Below are 22,149 nucleotides of genomic sequence, written 5' to 3' on the forward strand. Positions count from 1 at the left end.
GTCTGAGGAGCTTGAGGAAGAGCCGCTCCAACGTCTTCATCAGATTTGATGTGAGTGCCACCGGTCGGAAGTCATTCAGCTCGCTGGGCCGGTTCTTCTTGGGGACCGGAACGATGCATGAAGTCTTCCAGAGGGTGGGCACTCTCCCAAGTTGCAGGCTCAGGTTGAAGATGCGTTGTAGCGGCTCCCCGAGTTCAGCAGCGCAGGTCTTCAGAAGCCGTGGACACACCATATCGGGTCCTGCTGCCTTCCTGGGCCGGAGCTTCCTCAGCTCCCCCCTCACTTGGTCAGCCGTGAAACAGGGGAAGGGCTGTGAGGAGGGTAGATGGGTTGGGGGGCTGTTCAGCTCCCGTGGAGGAGGAGAAGGTGCCGGTTGGGGGGTGTAGTGCAGGAGAGGTGAGAGTGGGAGGGTGTGAAGAAGTGGTGGCTGCGGCAGCTGGTGGGGGGGAGAGGAGGGTGGGCTGCTGGTGACTGTGGATGAAGATATGTCGGGGGGAGGGCAGGCTACAGTGACGGTGGGGAGTGGAGTGTTCTCACTGAACCTATTGAAAAACATGTTCAGGTCGTTGGCTCTCTCTACACTCCCCCCCCTCTGTGCTGGTCCTGGCTTTGTGTCCAGTGATGGTTCTGACACCTTCCCAGACGTCCCTCATGTTGTTCTCCCTCAGCTTCTGCTCCACTTTCTTCCTGTAGCAGTCCTTTGCTTCCCTCAGGCAGCGTTTCACCTCCCTCTGTACTGCTTTCATCTCCTCCTTGTCCTTAGTCCTGAAGGCCTTCTTCTTCCGGTTGAGGACAGCCTTGACTTCCTGTGTTACCCATGGTTTGTTATTTGGGTAACACCGAACAGTCTTGGTGGGGGCGACCACATCTGCACAGAAGTTGAGATAGTCTGTGATGCAGTGCGTCATCCCCTCGATGTCCTCGTCATGTTAATGACGAGATGACCAACTTTCATATACAAACCTCCAGAATATTGATATAATAATTCATATAAAAGTTTTCACACCCTTGATTACAAAAGAAAGAGGTGTGTCTGATGTTGGGATGTCAGTACAACAATTTGGCTTAGGTTTCATCTCTTTGGATTGTACGGTTTGGGAGCTGTTGAAGAAAATGACCAACTTTTATACGCAAACCTCTGGAATTTTGATATAAAAATTCATATAAAATATATAACATATTTGATTACAAAACAAAGAGGTGTGTCTGATGTTGGGGTGTCAGTACCACAATTCGGCATAAGTTTTATATCTTTGGGTCAGGTGGTTCTGGAGCTATAGAAGAAACGATTAGATTATAAAATATAAAATATTGAGCATCTATGATTGAAAAACTTTTCCCATTAAAACGTTGCAAAAGAAATAGATTATTTAGACATAAACATGAGAAAATGTTTTATAGTAATTAATTTATCTTTGCAAAGCATTTAGTCTTGGGTTTGATCTAAAATCTTATCCATCTCATGCGCTTGTTAATTTGTTGACAGTCCCTAAGAGACCCTACTGGAGATCCGCGCTGAATGTCTGTCGAATATCTAACCTAAAACTAACTTCAGCTGCAGTGAAGAGGACGGCGGTGTTTGTGGGAGTTGGAGCTGAAGATCGGAGCAGGAACCATGTCTTCCCTTCAGTCTCTGAGAGAGTTGATCAGCGAGCGACTAGCTGCTGCTGCTGAAGAAATCTGCAGACTCTGTGAAGGAACCATCGTCCAGTACGAGGAGGAGCTCTGTCGTCAGCGCAGACTGCTGGATGTCATCTGGAAACCACAGCTGCAGCTCCACCACATAGGTATGTCACCTTCATCACACAGACAGAGAAGCTCTTAGAGCTTCATGCTCTTCTTTTTGGGTACCCGTCTGTCACTCAGTGGCGGTTCTACACTAACTTACTGTCCGTGCGGGGGTGTGTACTAAGTGGGTGCTGAAACCGGTGCTAGCCTAGACCAGGGTTGCCAATCAGCGTGAGGCGCATGCGGCTCTCTCACCCTTGTGCCGCGGTTGTCTGTGTTTTTTTATAAAAAACTATTATATTTTGTAAGATTTCCACGTCAAACTGATGAAATCTGCGGTGGGGCGCTCCGACTATGGCGTCAACCTGCTGCTATGATGACCGTGTTTTGCGCTCTCTGTGTAGAATACACTGAAGGGGAACGGGGGAAAACAACTCTCTGCTGCAGGATCTGAACAGGTAAAGAGGTGGGGGAGAGGCTTTAACTCACCCCTACCCCTTATAATTGCAGAGGGTGATGCGGCTCCCTGTGTTTTCTTTTCTGAACATGATTACCATACAGAACTCTTCAAAATAATAATCCTGATCTCACAACATTCTTCGTGTATTCCATGCTCTGTATGTGAGATATACACTGACACCGCTCCATGTAGCGATCAAACAATGACTTTAGCTGGTAGCCCCCACCCCCCACACACACACACGGCAGCAGTGTCGAGCTTTACAGAACACAATTTCCAAGAGGTGGGGCGGCGCGCCTCCAACTACAGGGCTCCAGACTGACTTTTTTCACTAGGAGCACTGTGGCCCCCAACTGAAAATTTTAGGGGCACAACCAGAAAATTTAGGGGCGCATACCGTTAATCAACATGCTAACCAGATCTACTAATTTCCACTGTATTACTAATAAATACTATAATAATAGATGCAGAAATTACAATGTGCTGTTTCTAATTCAGTGTCACATTTTATTCTGCACTTTTGAAGATGCAACAACAGGTAAACTGACAGCACCATCACTGTCATGACAGTACAAATAGTAAAGAAAACGGATGGAAATTTATCACCAAATATGTGCAGCCAAGATGGACCATAAGCGTGTTTGAGATCACCCAGGTGGACGAAACGCTGCGCAGATCACCTGTCGAGTGACGTATGGTTTTGCTCCAACATCACCTGTCAATCATCACAAAAATATCACGAGAAAGGGGCGGAGCAAAGCCCCAACCTGAGCGAACGCAGCTGAAAATTTAGTACTGAACTGACAGAAAGCTGCCCTACAGACTACAAAACAATGCATTATGGGACATGTGTCCTGATGGGTTTTTGTAGTTGAGTGATTAATTAAAATCATTTAAAATACCAAATGATTAAAAAAAGGCTACATACATTACAAAACATTCAAATAAATATAAAATATATAATAACAGAGATTACACAAAGGGGGAGAGGCACATTAAAACTAAATTGAATGGTAAGGACATCTCCAACTTCCTGTTTTCCTTCAGTCCCCCCCCCCCGCCTGGTCTCCCCAACGATCCTGGCGAAGTGCTGGTTCATCTTAAACACGTCTGTCGTCTAACGTTGCATTTTCCCCACGTGTTTTAAGTGTTTCTAAGACTAAATCTTGTCGTTTCTCGCACGTGTTTAAAGTTAAAACCCCGTTAGATTCATTCTCCTCAGCGGACCATCTCCTGCGGGAGCGGTGTGAGGCACTGACAGCCGCAGACGAGAACCGTTTGGTCGGGGTTGATACGCCGACGCGTGCCTCACCGTAACCCTCCTCCAGGTTTGTGTGACCCAGAGAAAAGTTCAGCACTGACTGCCTGTATTTAGAAAATTACGAGCGAATAAACACGTTCTAAAAAGGAAAGTAAGGAACTCCTTAATGTGGTCCGGGGAGGGGGCTGTCAGGTGTCCTGCCTTAAATGTTCCCCTGCTTCAAGCCTGGTCAATGTCCCGCCCCCAAGACTCATTTACCCCACTGTGATTGGTTGGTTTGTCAGCTCCGCACACAACACTAAAAAAAACGTCATTCATACATACCGCGGGCCGCGAGTTTGAGACCCCTGCTGTACACTCTGGCACTGGTACACTAGCCGCAGGTCGGAAGAACGAATCAATAGTTTGCTTACTCATAGCTCATACGCACATATCAGGTTGTGATGATATTTGTCTCTGTTTCCTTCCCACAGATGTTTACGCGCAGTTTATGTTCATGTTTATGCGCACTCTAGGCCCCTCTGGGCCCCTCCACGCATTTAGCCACTTACAGTGGCTTTCCCTATTCTTCTCACATGCAGTGGCTGCCTCACAGACAGGCATCACTGTGAAACGCGTGTGCGATCGCGTCTCATTGATTATTTCATTGATCATTGACGTGCCCCTTCCACGTTTAATGTATAGAAAATACGGAGGGTGGGGGAGGCAAATTTACTGGTCGCACATGTGGACTGGATGTAAGATTCAGTCGCACACTCTCAAATTTTGGTGGCAAAATGCGACCAAATGGTCGCAGTCTGGAGCCCTGTCAGTGGCTGAAATGTGTGGAGGGGGAGGGGCCTAGAGATAATCGAGTGCACGCAAACATCTGTGGGAAGGAAACGGAGACAAATATCATCACAACCTGATATGTGCGTCTGAGCTATGAGCAAGTGAACTATTGATTCATTCTTCCGACCTGCAGCTAGTGTACCAGTGCCAGAGTCTGCAGCAGGGGTCTCAAACTCTCGGCCCGCAGGCTATTTGCGGCCCCCAAGATAATATTTTGCGGCCCCTGCCTTAATATGAAAGTTTAATGTTTATGCGGCCCGCCAGTCTGTATGAATGACATTTTTTTTAGTGTTGTGCGTGGAGCTGACAATCGCATCAGCCGTGCTTCCCTCATATTATCTGAGCCGCTAAAAAGCATAGCAATCCACGTTTTCATATCTTACTGGCAGCAACATGGCTCAGAGTTTCTGTTTGGTATCCATTCCAAGTAAAAACTAAGTATTTCATGTCTCATAACAACAGAACAAGCTGCCTCTGGCTGCAGGCTTCCTGTTGTCTTGTGCAGAGTAGAGCTGCTCAAAGAGGCTCCGTGTTCTCTGATGCCAACTAGCGGTTGGAGGGTGAAGTGGACAAGAAGAGTCAGGCGCTGAAGGACGCTCACAAATAATTAAATAAATATCGATCTGGCAGCATTTTTAATCGATACAAGTATTGCCAAATGAACTATCGCGATATTTTTCAGAATCCATTTTTTCTTACACCCCTACTGCCTACATACACTTTTCTCAGACAGACATGAACATTTTCATCCTTTTCTCTTGTTTGAAGTCTCAAACTTTCATGGAAATTAAGTCCAGGATCTTAGATTGAAAACAAAGATCTGATGGATCAAAGATTTCTGTAGATATGAAGAGCTCCGCGTACAGGAGACACGGCACGGACTGAGGAGATTGATTGACAGGGTCTCCTGCCAATCAGGACACGTAACAGGGTGCTGTTTAAAAAACGCAGCATAAACACTCTAAAAGAATGAGACAAACCGGTAAAGATGAACTGCGACGCAAAAGGGAAGACTGTCTTCTGTTCTGTTTGACAGGAATTTTAGAGGAATTCAGGTTGGAGCACAGACTGCAGAAGGGGGGAAGAACATGTCACTTCTTGATCATGTGGGCAGATTAAAAAAAAAAAAAAACACAGGTCTCTGATATTGTTCAGCGGGCCTGACCAAACATGGGGGCGAGCCGGATCAAGCCCGCGGGCCGTAGTTTGCCCACCCCTGAACTAGTGTGAAATATTTCATTAAACCATGCAAAATATTAGTTCACTAACTAACAGCTGTGATCAAGTGAGTGTTTATGTTCCTCTAAAAAATGCATGATGGAAGGTGAAAAGTAGGAGGGGGAACGCCCAGCTATCCCTACACCAAGACCCCTGCCTTAGCAGCTGCGGCAGCCAGAGCCCCCAAGAGCCTGCACGGCAGCAGCCGCCCCCCAGGCGATGCATCCGCCACCCAGGCCAGAGCCAGCAGGACCGCCCACGGGGCCCCGAAAGAGCAAAGGTCCATGAAAGAGCAAGGCAAGGGGCCAGCCGCTCCTGCCCAGGAGGAAGACATCCAGGAGAAGAGGGGGTCCACACAAGGGGTGTTGTAAACATGGCCCCGAGCAGGGTCGTCCACATTTGGAAATTTGGCGAGGCCCAATGCTCGGGGGCAAGACCAGAACCCACAACACAGGGACTCGGACACCCCCCGGCTCAACTGTGATGTGATCCCCGGGTCTTGACCTTGCCAGAAAGCTCAGGGATCCCTCTCCCTGCGTGGAGAGAGGACCGCCGGGCCCAGGAAACCAGCATCCAGGGAACACGGACACCGTCGCCAAGGGCCCAGTACCCCCTACCAGGGATGGGGTAGGGGACAGATGGTCCAAGGTCTCGCCTTCCTTGTGAAACCATTTCAAACCAAATCAAACCAAACCAAATGCGTGCGTGTGTGTTTGTGAGAGTGTGTGCATGTGTGTGTGTCTATGTTGGAATGTATATTTGAGGGTGCAGTTAAAATTGGCGGATAGGGAACTGAGGGGACATCTCCTGATTACTCAGTCATGTCCCATCACCCTCCCCACCAAGGGGCCCTAAATGTCTACAGTGCAGGTAAAATTGGCAGGTAGGGCGCTAAAGGACATCTGCTGTGATGTCCAAGCACCCCCCTTACCAAGGGCCCTACATGTCTACGGTGTAAATAAAACCGAGAGGGGGTGGACTATTACATACGGCAACCACTGAAGGGGGACCACTGCCAAGTAGCTCCTCCCCCCAAGGTGCAACGCAGGCTGACCCCCCCCCCCCCTTCACCCTAATTACCCCCCCCCCCCCCCCCCCCCCCCCAGCATAGGGCCCAGGTCCCTATGCTGGTTGTGCCCCTAAAATTTTCAGTTGGGGGCCACAGTGCTCCTAGTGAAAAAAGTCAGTCAGGAGCCCTGTAGTTGGAGGTGTGCCGCCCCACCTCTTGGAAATTGTGTTCTGTAAATGGGGCCCATCCCATGAGGCGCCGCCACCACCCACCCCACACAGAGAGAGAGAGAAGCCAGAAAGCGCCGCCCCCCGGAGCAAGTCCAGGTCCGCGCCCCTGGGAGAACTCTGGTCAGGCTTCGACGGGAGTGAGGCAGCCAGCCGGGGCGACAGCCGATTGCGTCAGTGGAGACCCCGACCCGTCAAACTTTCAAGGTCCCGCACCGATAGTGGGCCCTCCCGCTCCTCCAGACAGCCCCCCCCCCCACAGGACAGGGCCAACAAAGCACCCCCCCCCCCAGACCCCGCAGACCTGGTGGATGTCACCCAGAGTGACCGTGGGCCCCAAGAGGGTTGCCCCGCCCTGTCCCAGAGCCAGGGAAGGAGTGATCCCAGCCCCATGTGCGGATGGGCATTCCATCAAGTGCCGCTGGAATGAACAGTTTTTCATATTTTACATTTAAAAATTTCAACTATAAGGTTCCTGACTGAGCAGATTTTGACTTTTATTGGTGTTTGTCAATACACAAACTCATTTTAAAGTATAAAAGGGCTTTTTCTTGTGTTTGTATTCCTGCAGTTCTCCCCCAGGATTGGATGACTGAAGAGGAAGATCTCTGCAACCAGCAGAGGAACTTAAGAGTGCAACAGAAGGAACCAGATCCTTCACTGATTAAAGAGGCACAGGAGGAACCAGAACCTCCACAGATTAAAGAGGAACCAGGGGAAATCTTCATCAGTCAGGATGAAGATCAGCTTGATCTGAAGCAGGAGACTGATACCTTGATGGAGATTCCTACCTATGAGGAAGATGAGAACAGTGAAGCAGATCTAAACAATCAGCAGAGCTTTAATGTAACTGATAGTCAGGATGAAGAAGGAAACCAACATGAAGAATCAACATCAACTACAGATGAAGAGACAGAATCAACATCAACTACAGATGAAGAGACAGAATCAACATCAACTACAGATGAAGAGACAGAATCAACATCAACTACAGATAAAGAGACAGACCCACAGAACAGAGATCAGAGGAAGACGAGGGACAGAAGTTATGTCCAAAATGGGTCTGATGAAAGATATTGTGCATCTAAAAAATGTGGTAATAAGTTCAGTGGGCGGCCTCAGTTGAAATTTCTCATGAAAACTCATACAGGAGAAAAGCCTTTAACTTGTAAAGAATGTGATAAAAGTTTTAGTTTTAAATCAAATCTCAAAACACACATGAGAACTCACACAGGAGAAAAGCCTTTTACTTGTAAAGAATGTGATAAAAGTTTTAGTTTTAAATCAAATCTCAAAACACACATGAGAACTCACACAGGAGAAAAGCCTTATTCTTGTAAAGAATGTAAAAAAAGTTTTAATCAAATATCTATTCTCAACAAACATATGAGAACTCACACAGGAGAAAAGCCTTTTATTTGTAAAGAATGTGATAAAAGTTTTAGTGAATTATATAATCTCAAAATACACATGAGAACTCACACAGGAGAAAAGCCTTTTTCTTGTAAAGAATGTGATCAAAGTTTTAGTCACATATCTACTCTCAAAACACACATGAAAACTCACACAGGAGAAAAGCCTTTTTCTTGCAAAGAATGTGAAAAAAGTTTTAGTGAAAAATCAAAACTCAAAACACACATGAGAATTCACACAGGAGAGAAGCCTTTTTCTTGTAAAGAATGTGATAAAAGTTTTCGTCATAAATCAAATCTCGAAACACACATGAGAATTCACACAGGAGAGAAGCCTTTCCCTTGCAATAAATGTGATGCCAGTTTTAGTCGAATATATATTCTAAAAATACACATGAAGACTCATACAGGTGAGAGATAGTTTTTATGGCTGATAAATGGCTCAGTGATAAATAATTTAGTGAAATACATTAGAACAATATTTCAAGCCTTACTTTAATTTAGTGAATTTATTGTATAGGTTTAAATAAAACGACGTTCTTTGTCCAGGAAAAAAAGAAAATTCTAACAAATGTTTATGTCAAAAACATTTAGTGATCATGTTTAACCCTTGTGTTATTTTAGGCACGTTACTGTTGGGAGTTGGGTCATCTAGACCCACTAGACAGTGCTCTGAACCTTTTCTTTCCAATGATTTGTGATCTTCACAATGTTGACCGTTCCCTTTCTGTATTTTAACTTACCAAAATAAAATCACTATGAATTTGCTTTGGTAAACGCAACTTATATATGAGATACAATTGCAGTGCTTAACATTGTGATCATTAAACCGAATTTGACCATTTTATTACAGTGGAAGACATTAAAATTTAGGTTGAGTTTTTTCAAAGTCATATTTAAAAAAACAGAAAGAAAACTTGTTTCGGTAAAATATCGGGATACGTATCGTATCGCCAGACTCTTGCCAATACACACCCCTATTACAAAGTGCGTTGTGTCCTTCCTGCCAGCGACCACTTTGGTATTGGAGGGGTAAATTATCTCAGTCAGACTGGTTGACTGATTTTATTTTGCACCATTCCACATTGCTAAAATTGCCTAAATCGTTTTCAATGACTATGTTGTAGTTTCTGCTAAGACAATGTTTATGTTGTCAAAGTGTGTACATTATTATGAGAAACGTTTTATAAACACCTTTGATTTTTTTTTGTCATAATTTCATTATTGTTTTAGATCAGGGTTTTTCAACCTTTTCTGAGCCACGGCACACTTTAACCTTAAAAAAAATCCCGCGGCACACCAGCATCCAAAAATGAAAAAAAAAGGAGAAACTCATAGTCTGTATTGATCTACAGCCCCTCCACAATCTCACATGCATTTCAAAGAGATAATTGTTGCAGAAAAAGCTGGAAACTGCAGCTGTTTTTCTAAAAGATGCAATAAAAGTTAAGTTAGAAGATTTAAAAACAGTTTGAAGTGTGTTCGTTGGTTTCAAGACGTTTAACAACAGATCTCCTTGTGCGTTGTCACTCTCACAACCCAATGCATCATGGGAGAAGTAGTGCATTAAACGGCCGGCGGAGATCGCGTCTCTGAACTTCATGGTTTTGTTCTCTTGTTCCACGGTCTGACACCGGATTCTGTGGAAAGCTACACCGCTAAAGAAGAGCTTTAGCTGGTATTTTTGTTAGAACTGAGCGACTTTGAGCAGAATCAGAACAAGGAAGTGAATACTTTAACCACTTCTGATTGGTCAGACTGATGACATGTGATTAAGCCTCCAAGAATGATTGGTGGAGACGGGACTTTTCCAAAATACAGCCGGAGCTGCAGCTGAATTGCGGTGCCGTCATTCTTATCAAAATGTCTTTAATAGAATTAAATAAACACAAAGAAAAAGTATTTTACGATCTTTTATATTCCTAACTCCTCAGTGTTTTATCAGGGCCTGTTTGGATGAACAGAGAGCTGAAATCCTGGAGATGGGAAATGTTGATGGGAAAAGCCGAAAGAGAAACAATGAGGGTAATTTCCCACGGCACACTTGACAATCTCCCACGGCACACTAGTGTGCCGCGGCACACTGGTGGAAAAACGCTGTTTTAGATTAAAGGAGGGACTTCAGTTTTTAAGTTGTCAAGGCATGTGAGCCAGTAACCATTGAGTGAAAAAATTTTTTCTCACATTCTTTTAAATCCACTCACTGATGGAATCACCATGAATCAGCAGATTCTGCAGCGCAGAAAAGCAGCTTCAATATGCAATGATTTAATACAAAGTGTTGCAGAATTTTCAGGATGGAAAAGCTGTGGAGAACATTTTCATGTGAATCCTCTTCTAAGCTGTTTGTTCCCTTTTGGGGTCATGAAGGCAGGGGGCATCCTGTACCCAGTCTGTCACAGGGCCCATGCACTCTCACATTCACATCTAGGGACAATTAGACCGACCAATCGATCTATGAAGCATGTTTTGGATGGAATCTGGAGTCCCCAGAGGAAACCCACACATGCACAGGGACAACATGCAAACTCTACTGTTTTCAGATCCTCCAACCAGGACTTGAACTGAGAGGCTTCTTGCTTTGAGGCAAGAGCGCTAACCACTGCACCACCGTGCAACCCAAAAACAATTATGTTTTTGTTGTCATGTCACTGCTGAACGTAACCAGAATGTTGATGGAAACTTGTTTAAAGTAACAAACCCCATTTCTTTCTTTCTATATAAATCTTTGTGTTTGTATCACTTTTGTTGATTTTGATCTTCGGTTCTAAATGATGCTGATTTAATTCATATAATTTAAACTTTTTTATACATCAGTAAAAATACATACCTATAGTAACTGTACAAACATTCTGTTAAAAAGCAAGAATGGTGGTTTGATCTGTGAGCCATTGAGCTTGATTCATGAATTGAATTGGATCGCCACCTAAGGAACGATCCATAGTCTTAGTAGAACCGCATTCCTACCATTTAGTGAGGAAAAGATTTCCCAAAAAATGTATTCAGGAAGAGGCGGATAAAGAACCAGACTGGTGTTTGTGTCTGGTGTTCTTGTGATTCATGTTTTCTAGTAGACATTAGAACTGTTCCTCTGTTCTTTTCGGTTCTCAGTGTTCTGTTCCAATCTTATCTGTGAAAAATAAAGTGGATGTGAACATCAGTCAGAAGTGTGGAGTCTTTCCCACAGTCTGGGTTTCTGCTGTTTGTTGCTTCTCTGCAGGTTCCAAAGCTGGACTCTGTCCCAAAAAAGCAGAGCATGTGACCTACTCGGGTAGTGTAGATTAATTAATGTTCTATACTTTTGGTTCCAAATCTGCATGGAACTTTAAATACAAAGGACTGCATTCACTGTGAAACACGTATTTATTCAGAGACGTGAGCATAAAATGAGTTATAAGGAGAATAAATGTTTAAACTTTTAGACTAGATGGAGACTGAAGCATTTTTCTTTTTTAATATCTGTGAAAAATATCACATTTATCTAAAAATCAGAATCAGACTCCAGAACAACTGTTTTTCCTGTTTTTATTGGACTAATGTTCATCTGCTGAGCAGAAATATCTGATGTTGAGCTGAACTGTTTACTTTTTTTCACTTGTGTTCATAAAACACAATTTGTGTGCAGTAAAGACAGCCGTTATAAAGCCTTATATATCGTATAACAGGTTTAATAGTATAAAATATAACCAGTGTGTTTGTGACTGAAAGATAGAATGAGAGAAACACCTCTGCTGTTTGGACACTTTGACCAGCAGAGGGCAGCAGAACTTTCAGCAACTCTGGATCTGATCCCACAAAAACAATCCATGGATGATCAGATTTCAGAAGATTTGAAGGATCAAAGACAAAGATGTTGTGAAGAGAAGATGTGAGAAGAAAGTCCAGAATGAATCCACTCTGACTTCTCATGTCTCTGAAGCTTGTGTCTTCATGTCTTCACCTCAGAGTTTCTTCTGGATTCCATGTGGATCAATAATATTGATCATGTTCTGTTGTCATCAGAACTTCAGGCTTTTCTCTGCTGATGATCTCTGAGCTGAACTTCTTGGAGGAATTCCTGAATCTGGGATTTGGAGCAAACAGTCAGAACAAAGGAGGTTTCCATTTCTTCTAAGCTCTGCCAGAAGAAAAGAGCTGAAGCTTGAAGCTGAAGCAGCATTTGCTCCCAGAATCTGTCCTCCAGACCAACAAGTCCCACCACAGCCTTGAAGACGTTTCCAGAAGCAGCAGCAGACTGTGTTCCCATGACGACGCTGAAGTCAGCTGCTGCTCTGCAGGAGAAAGTCTGCAGCTCCTCAGTCAGGAAGCTCTTTCAAGCTCGTGCACATCTGTCAGTGCAGCAGCAGAAAGCCTGTTTCCCTGCAGGAAGTCTGAGACTTTTCAAAGTAAGAGCCTCATGTTGGCAGAGATGGGTTGGATTCTTTGATGCTCCAGTGTCTTTTGGATTCAGGATGAGTTCATGCAGATCTAGAAATCCCACCATGATGATCATCCTTGAGGAATTTCAAAATAAAAGACTTACAATCACTGCTGGATGAGAAATACATTCACTCTTTATTTTCTGTCAATAAATCATATTTATCAATAAATCCTTGATTGTAAATGATGGATCTAAAGTTGAAAAGAAGTCAAAGTGCTGACTCAGCACAGATCAAAGGAGACACAGATGATTTCCTGGAATGAAGAAAACATCAAACATCATGATGTGATCTGGAACTGAGCTGTTCTTCAGAAGATCCTCCCAAACATGGAAACTGTTGCTGCAACACGTGAAGCTTTGCTTCTGTTGCTAGGTAGATCTGATGGATCAGAAGCAGACTTCTGTCAGCTGGAACTGGGGCTTCTTCCAGACCATGACATGTTGTTCAATAAAGTTCATTCCAAAGCGTGACTGATTCATGAAGTGGTTCCTTGAGCCGTGAGTTTTGCCAGCAGCAGGAATCCCTGAGAGTTAGGAGACAGTTTGTGGAGAGAGTTTGTAGATTTAGGAGAAACCAACGTTTGAAATGAAACCAAAGTGTCCTAAAGCAAAATCCCTGAGCACATCTCAATGTTCCACAAACAGTCATTTTCCACAGTGGACCGTCACCACACACTTTACAAGACAGTTTCTCACAACTTTATGACAACAAATCCTGAAATTGTTGTGTAAAGGAAATGAGGATCTATTGGTGAGTCCCAGTCCTGGAAACATGAGTTGTGCTCTGATGAAGACGCCTGATCCAAATGTGGAGTTTTGAAATGTTCTTCATGAGATTCAAACTGATTGAAGCTTTGAATTAAAGGTGTCAACACATTTCTGCATTGGATTCATTCTGTTTCAGCGTCTAAGGTTGGTTTGTGGCAGAAACCAAGTTTTTGTTGAACAGTAGCGTTTGAAAGAGCAGAAAGTGGCTTTGAAGATGGTCAGGAGAACTTCTTTGAAGAGGAGGACTTCTCCAAACAACCACAACCTTAGAGGAAGTTTTCTGAGCATTCAGAGAATGCTTTTACAATGACTCATCATTTTCCACAAGAAGCTAAGGAGTTTTTCCAAATGCATGCTGGGTATTCTTAGTTCTAGCTTGGAAAGCACTTTGTGGGATTTCCCTGGAAAACCTGCTTTATCAATCATTTTGGTCTCTTTTTCTTCTTCTAAGTTCCAGCTTGGTGAGTGTGCAGGTCGCCATGGCAACCAGTGTCCAGGTCAAAGGGAGGACCACGGCCATCCAGTCTCCAGGCTTTTGGATTGATTTGGATTTGAGAAACATTTGTTTCCCACATTTTAATAGTAGAATTCAACACGGGACATATAGTGGATTGGAAGAATAGGAACAAAAACAGCAACAACAAAATAATCCTCCTCCCCTTAAAACATGCATTTGACTCTGAACAAGTCTAAACCAAATCCAAGCAAAGACCAGCGCTGGGGCTCCTCTGAAGGTCCAGACACAGAGAGGCCCAGAGTGACTGACACATGGAGACTGAAACTACCGGAGCATCACTAGAAGGACAGTTGGACTCCCCTCTGGAGAAAGAAGGCTTGAGCATGTTGACGTGACAAACTCCACATTTCTTCTCTTTGTCAGGAGTTGGGATCCTAAAATTGGTGTCATTCATTTTCTTTTCCAGCTCATATGGAGCAGAAAACTGTGCCTGTAGGCTGGAAGCAGGCAAAGGCAACAACAGCAACACTTCCTCACCAGGGGCCTGTTTCAGAAAGGAGGTTAAGTGTAAACTCTGAGTGCGTTAACCCTGAAATCAGGGAAACCCTGGGTTTTCCGTTTCAGAATGGGAGGTTTGTTAAACCAGAGAAAGCAGAGTAAGTCAAACCCGTTTCTGAAAGAGAGGTAACTTTTACTCGGAGTCAGTGTCCATGGTTACTTATGCTGTGAACCTAACCTGGTGGGGAGCAGGTTTTATTCCCTAAACTCAAAGTTTCTGCCGGTCCCCTCCCCTTTTTAAAGACGAAGCGGTATTTTTTGCTTTAACCTTCATTGCCCACATTTCCGTCACACAGAGACGGTCTAAGTGACAAGAATGGCTTGTCCTTTTTTGGAGGACCCAATAGACGAGGAGGCTGCATTAATTCCTAGAGAATTATATTTACCTCGTACGAGGATTTTGAGAAGACTCGATTTTTTTTTTCATTTTTAGCTGCTGCCATGTTCTTTTAATTCCTGCAGGATTTCATCTACGTGAAAATGAAATCAGGGACATTGAATTAGATTAATGTAACAATTATTTTATGGAAACACAATTTGCTAGCACTGCTTACTTTCTTAATCCCGTATAAACCTATACCACTTGATCAATACAAGGGTAGTGTTGCAGCGTGTGTGTGCTGAGCGGGGTGCGATCCACGAGAGACAAGGGGAGGGGCGAGTGCAGGTGCAGATGGGGGGGTGGGGGGGGAGCGTGGTATATATTGTGTGTTCGGAGGACGGAGCACTTAGTTAAATAAAGAGAAGGTGTCATTCCCAGAATAACTGTTTTGGAGTCATTCTTAATCCGCTCTGGAGGTTGAGGGTTTCCAACGGGAAGTGAACCCCGAAGGAGAATTCCCTTCGGCCCTGAAGGAAATCTCCCCTGCGCTTCTGACCACGGTCGGAAAGACGAGAGAAAAGAAAGGAGAAGTCTTCGCGCAGCGAAAGGTTTAACAGTAGACAAAAATTCACTTTTAAAAACACAATTGCATGTATTAATATTAAACTGAACAACGTTTGCAAGAGGGGGAGGTTAACAAAAACGTCCTCTAAACATTACCGACGTTAAATGCATTTTTCCCCAGATTGGTTCTGTACACTATGCAGCATTTCATGCATTTACACCAGGAATAACACTTCAAAAGTACACCTAAATATCACCATTTTTTATTTCACACCGTACGCTCTTTAAAAAGTTATTACAGCCAATATTTTATGACAATGATTTAAATGCAAACTTAGGCATTAACTTGAGCAGCTATGTTTTCCACGCTAACTGTCTCTGTTTTGCAGATGCAGTGGTGTTGCTTTTCTTCTGGAATATGTGCTCATATTCACTGTAACTCTGCAGCAGCACGTCAAGTTCAGCTGGAGAAAAATACGCAGACCTCTTTTTTTTCTACTGTTGCCATGGTGACTCGTGATATCTGCGCTCCATTGATAATGGCTTCTTATAGACGCGGTGCTCACGCTCACCTCCGAATCAGTCCACTCAGAGTTGATTGATCTAACTCGGATCAGCTTCTCTGAAACAGAAAACTCAGAGTTGGTTGAACCTCCTTTCTGAAACAGGCCCCTGCAGCTGTTGTTGTTTGTGTGTTGATCCACAAACACATGCTGTGAAGAGGAAGCTGCAGTGAAGGCAGCCATGTTGGAGCCTCACACATGTTCTCATTAGGATCAAATGAACCAGTGTGTTTGAGACTGAAAGAAAGACTGAAGGACAAAGAAATATGAAGATTCATTCAGGATCAAATCCAGACTTTATTCATGTCTGCAGACAAAAAAGCTGCAGACATTTTACAGACACAATTGAGGTTTTTCAACACTTTTCTGAGCAGCAGATGCAGTTCTGGATACAGCCAGAGGGTGTCGCCCTTCTCATTTCTAATCCAAATTCGAACTACAGATCACCTGGGGCCTGTTTCAGAAAGGAGGTTCAACCAACTCTGAGGTTGAACTTGAACTCTGAGTTGGTCAATCGGGAGATTAACAACTTTGAGTTTTCTGTTTCAGAGAAGCTGATGAGTTAGATCAATCAACTCTGAGTGGACTGATTCGGAGGTAAGCGTGCGCACCGCGTCTATAAGAAGCCATTATCAATGGAGCGCAGATATCACGAGTCACCATGGCAACCGTGAAAAAAAGAGGTCTGCGTATTTTTCTCCAGCTGAACTTGACGTGCTGCTGCAGAGTTACAGTGAATATGAGCACATATTCCAGAAGAAAAGCAACACCGCTGCATCTGCAAAACAGAGACAGTTAGCGTGGGAAACATAGCTGCTCAAGTTAATGCGCAAGTTAATTGTTATAAAATATTGGCTGTAATAACTTTTTAAATAGCGTAAGGTGTGAAATAAAAAATGGCGATATTTAGGTGTACTTTTGAAGTGTTATTCCTGGTGTAAATGCATGAAATGCTGCATAGTGTACAGAACCAATCTGGGGGAAAATGCATTTAACGTCGGTAATGTTTAGAGGACTTTATTGTTAACCTCCCCCTCTAGCAAACGTTGGTCAGTTTAATATTAATACATGCAATTGTGTTTTTAAAAGTGAACTTTTGTCTACTGTTGAACCTTTCGCTGCGCGAAGACTTCTCCTTTCTTTTCTCTCGTCTTTCCGACCGTGGTCAGAAGCGCAGGGGAGATTTCCTTCAGGGCCGAAGGGAATTCTCCTTCGGGGTTCACTTCCCGTTGGAAACCCTCAACCTCCAGAGCGGATTAAGAATGACTCCAAAACAGTTATTCTGGGAATGACACCTTCTCTTTATTTAACTAAGTGCTCTGTCCTCCGAACACACAATATATTCCACGCACACACCTCTGCTCCGTGCTCACACCCCCCCCCCATCTGCACCTGCACTCGCCCCTCAACATAATTCAATCAGGTCAAATGTGAGCATGTCATGGATGTAGGCTTTGTTGACAATATTTGACATATGAAACATCTACATAGCAATACATATCTAATGTTGTTTTCATTGTATATATGTAATTGACTGCAACGAAAAACGGTAACGCTCAAACAAAAACGTATGGGGAAATGACAAAAAATCCAGTCTAGGTCTCAAAATCCTCGTACTACGTAAATATAATTCTCTATGAATTAATGCAGCCTCCTCGTCTATTGGGTCCTCCAAAAAAGAACAAGCCATTCTTGTCACTTAGACCGTCTCTGTGTGACGGAAATGTGGGCAATGAAGGTTAAAGCGAAAAATACGTCGTTCGTCTTTAAAAAGGGGAGGGGACCGGCAGAAACCTTGAGTTTAGAGAATAAAACCTGCTCCCGACCAGGTTAGGTTCACAGCATAAGTAACCATGGACACTGACTCCGAGTATAAGTTAGCTCTCTTTCAGAAACGGGTTTGACTTACTCTGCTTTCTCTGGTTTAACAAACCTCCCATTCTGAAACGGAGAACCCAGGGTTTCCCTGATTTCAGGGTTAACGCACTCAGAGTTTACACTTAACCTCCTTTCTGAAACAGGCCCCTGGGGTGTATTCCAGAAAGCAGGTTATGCGGGGATTCCGGAAGATGGCGGAGTGAGTGGCGGTGTTTGAGGCAGGGTCTGAAAGAGAAACCAATTTTTGTTTCCAATTAGGAATTGTGGTGAGACCAACCATCCCCAGAAGTGTCAGAAAACCAATATTAGGAAGAAAAAAAATATGCATATCTTCTGGATATATTTTTCACGTTTTTTCTCTACTGCATGAAGAATGGCTAACCCAAAGCAAGCTAACGTTAGCGACCATGATTATGACCTCCGGAGTCATGAAAACAGTTGTGAGGAAGAAGAAACAGTGCAAATGGAGTTGATCTGCTTAGACAGCCCAAACCCAAAAAGAATGAAGAAACGAGGAGCCACGAAAAAACAAGATGGCGCTAGTAATGCAACCTCACTCACGCCATACAGGCCATTCTAACCAGATTTGACGGCCTTGATTCACGTATGGATGAAATCCAAACAGCTCTGAAAAGATTTGACGACTTGGAAAAGAAATTGAAAGGCATAGAGAATCGGATGGATGGGATTGGAAAATCTACAAAAGAGAACAAAGAAAATATTGTGAAGCTGCAAGAACGTGTGGAGCATCTCACATTAGAAAACAAAGAGTTGAGAGAGAAATGTCTGGAGAGCGAAAGATACAAGAGGAGATGGGAGCTGGAGCTGATGGGGGTGCCAGAGAAAGACAAGGAAAACACCAGAGAGGTCGTCCTCGGTATCCTCACCCGTGTGGTTCCGATGTCTGTGGAGAAGCTCCGGGACACCGTCGACACCGTTCATCGGCTGGGAAAAAGAGCCGCAGTGAATAACAACATGCCAAGAGCCATAATCATCCAGTTTGCAATGCACACGGTGAGAGACGAAGTGTGGAGGAAGTCCAAGGAAGCCAGAGTCTGCAAAGAGATGAAGATCTACTTCAGGGAGGACTTTTCCAAAGAAGATCGGGAAGCAAGAGCCAAACTCTGGCCGATGGTGGAACAAGCCAGACGGAGCGGGAAGAGAGCCTTTCTGAAGGAGGGATACGCGCTGATTGACGGGAGGAAAGTGATGCCATGACGACCAGAGACCATAGCTTCAAGGTCTGTTTTTGTTGAGCATTAAAATGTTGTAAATTGAAGGTTGATAACAAAAAAAAAAAAAAAAAAAAAGCAAAAAAAAAAAAGAACTTTTACTATTATCGGGGAAATTGGTCCATTTATGTTGCTTTATGGTTTTGGACAGACATTCTGCTCATTCCTGCGTCTTCAGGAAATCTCAACGTTTATTTAGACACCAAGGATTCTGCTCAGTGTTCATGTCTATTTTATTTGTTTCTTTAAATACCAGAGGTTTGAAAATGATTACAAAACGCAAGGCACTCTTTTTATTTTGTAAAGAACTTAAGGCAAATCTGATTTTACTGCAGAAACCCACTCAGGTCCAGCAGATGAAGTCTTTTGGAAACAACAATGGGGAGATCCGGTCCTTTCCTCACACGGCACGAGCCGCTCAGCAGGAGTCAGGATTCTGTTGAACAGGTTTTCAGGGAAGTTAATGAGGCATCTTGGAGATAGAGAAGGCCTCTGGTTGTTAGCAGCTATTGAAATAAATGAGCAAGTCATCATTGTGCTGACTTTATATTGGGACAATAACAAAGTACAAAATAAGAATATGTTGGAAAAACTTGCTAATGTTTTGGTGGAATGGAAAATTTCTCATGCAACAGATAAAATAATTATTGGAGGAGACTTTAACATTGCTTCAAACTTGATAGATTACCCGTTAAAGGACAACAACCAGAATACAATGATATAATTAGAAACTTCTGTTTGTCAACAAACACATTTGATTTCTGGAGATTAAAAATCCCCACATCTAAAAACTATACATGGATTAGTGCATCAAACATTAACCAGCGATCAAGAATAGATTATTGGCTTATTTCTCAACCTTTATCTGCTCATGTAGGAAACTGTCAAATAGAACCGTCTCCACTTACTGACCATTGTTTCATCAGCCTTTCCCTAAAACTGTGCAAAAATACACACCCATCTCACAACACGTGGAAATTCAACAATAAACTTTTACTAAATGATATATTTATTAAGAAGATCAAATCTCTATGTTTGAAAGTCAAGGGAATGGAAATAACTAACAAAGGGAAGTGGGAGTGGTTTAAATTTGAAAGCAAACGTATAGCAGGTGAAATTGGCAAACATGTTGTAAAAATAGGAAAATGAAGCAAAAGGAAATTGTCAGAAAGATGAATATTTTATGCAACAAGACTGATCCTTCAGAGGAAGATCTGGCCGAGTTAAACCTGCTCCAGAAACAACTTGATGAGATTTATTCAGAAAAAGCAAACGGTGCGTTTATACGATCCAGAGCTAAGTGGATTGAAGAGGGAGAAAAAAACACAACATACTTCTATGGATTAGAAAAATGGAGACAAACAAAAAAACAGTTAGGTAAAATAAACAAAAATGGAAGATTAATTGAAGACCCAGAGCAAATTAAATCTGAAATATTTTCATTTTACTCAACTTTATATAACTCAAATTTTTGCCAAGAAAATTGTGACATATTCTTTACCCAAATTAAAGAACACATCCAAAAGATAGAAGACGTCGATAGAATTAGTTTAGACGAAGATGTAACTATATCAGAAATTGAAATTGCATTGAAAAATATGAGCAATGGCAAATCACCAGGAATAGATGGACTGACGACAGAATTTTTAAAGTTTTTCTGGCCGGACATTAAAGATTTAATGATTAATGCTTTCAAAGACTGCATCCATGAAGGTTGTCTAACTCCATCTATGAAAACTGGACTGATAATCTTACTCCCTAAACCAAATAAGGACAAAGTTAGATAATTGGAGGCCCATCACCCTGCTGTGTAATGATTACAAACTATTGGCTCTGGTTTATGCAAACAGGATTAAACTGGTTCTAGACAAAGTAGTGGATAGTTTTCAATCTACCTTTATAAAAGGAAGAAACATACATAATAATGTTAGATTAATTCTGGATATGATGGATTATCATTCTATGCTAGAAACAAAGTCTCATTTTATTTACTGACTATTTCAAAGCCTTTGATTCTGTAGAACATAACTTTTTATTTCAAACGCTGGAACGTTTTGGATTTGGAAAAAAATTTTGCTCAATTATAAGAATGTTCTATACTGAAATCTACAGTTACATCACTGTTAACTCAGAACTAACACCCAGAATAAATGTCACATAGCATACTTAATTCTAAACAACCCTAATTTTCAAGGCATTAAGGTTTTTGATTTTGAATTCCGCCTTAGCCAGTTTGCAGATGACACAGTATTTTTTAAAAGACAAAAACATGGTAATGAAAGCCCTGCAAATTATATCCATTATCTCAAAAGCTTCTGGTCTTCAATTAAACTTACAAAAATGTGAATTACTACCCCTGTACTCTTGTCTGGAAAAATAAATGTTTTCAATCCCAACAAAACACGAAGTAAAATATTTAGGAATTAAATTAAATAAAGATGAAAAAGAAAGAGAAGAAATAAACATAATGGAAAAAATTAACCAAATGCAGAAATCATTCAATCACTGGTTAATCAGAGATCTAACCATTTTTGGAAGAAATTTGTTGTCCAAATCTGAGGGAATTTCAAAATTAATATATCCGTGCCAATCTCTCTACATTAACCCAAAGAATGTTTAAAAAGATTAACTCAGTTATTTATAAATTTATTTGGAGAAATAAGACCCATTACATCAGAAAATCTCAACTAATTAGGGAATATAATTTAGGAGGTATAAGGACGACGGATTTTGAATCAATGATTGGAACCTTTAGAATAAAATGGTTAAAATACTTTATGGCTAATCCTGATTCAATATGGTTTCATATTCCCAAAAACATCTTCAATAAAGTCGGTGGATTCGATCTTTTGCTGAGATGTGCCTTTGAAATTTCCAAACTTCCTATAAAGATTTCAGAATTTCACAAACAAGTACTTTTCCACTGGAAAAAGATATTTAACCAAAATTTCACCCCTCACTGCGCCCCCCTGTGGAACAACAGAGTAATTACCACAAACAGGAAGACCATTTTTCATCAAAATTGGTTTGACCACAAGATTCTTTTTGTAAGTGACATTCTTGATTCAAATGGAGAAATTCTTCAGTTAAAAGACTTCAAAAGTAAATATGATATTGAATGCACAACCAAAGAATTCCAGAAAACCTGCAGAGAAATTCCAATTGCTTTAATACATTTAATAAAAAATACAATACTGTCTTCCTATGTTCAAATTAAACTACCAAATTTAGTAATAGGAGA

General features: G+C 42.4%; 3 protein-coding genes across 6 annotated transcripts in view; 2 read left to right on the top strand and 1 right to left on the bottom strand.

Moving 5' to 3' along the window:
* The window catches only part of LOC144988961 (NLR family CARD domain-containing protein 3-like), a 204,062-nt gene that overhangs the window by 13,390 nt on the left and 168,523 nt on the right, over window positions 1–22,149 (bottom strand). The gene's annotated exons all lie outside the window — the stretch shown is intronic.
* Window positions 1–22,149, top strand: part of LOC144989066 (NLR family CARD domain-containing protein 3-like) — a 45,819-nt gene that overhangs the window by 3,562 nt on the left and 20,108 nt on the right. The gene's annotated exons all lie outside the window — the stretch shown is intronic.
* LOC144989173 (uncharacterized) lies at window positions 1,616–11,780 on the top strand. Its single transcript, XM_078941334.1, has 2 exons — window positions 1,616–1,787; window positions 7,306–11,780. The coding sequence occupies exons 1-2, from the start codon at window positions 1,616–1,618 to the stop codon at window positions 8,565–8,567; spliced, it is 1,434 nt and encodes a 477-aa protein (XP_078797460.1). The 3' UTR covers window positions 8,568–11,780.

The sequence above is a fragment of the Oryzias latipes genome, chromosome 2, assembly GCF_053564925.1.
Source record: "Oryzias latipes strain Hd-rR chromosome 2, Olatipes_Hd-rR_3.1".
Classification (NCBI taxonomy): Eukaryota; Metazoa; Chordata; class Actinopteri; order Beloniformes; family Adrianichthyidae; genus Oryzias; species Oryzias latipes.

Coding starts and splice junctions, on each gene's coding strand:
- LOC144989173 (XM_078941334.1), top strand. CDS start 1,616: ATGTCTTCCCTTCAGTCTCTGAGAGAGTTGATCAGCGAGCGACTAGCT. Junction 1,788..7,305: donor GCTGCAGCTCCACCACATAG/GTATGTCACCTT, acceptor GTATTCCTGCAG/TTCTCCCCCAGGATTGGATG.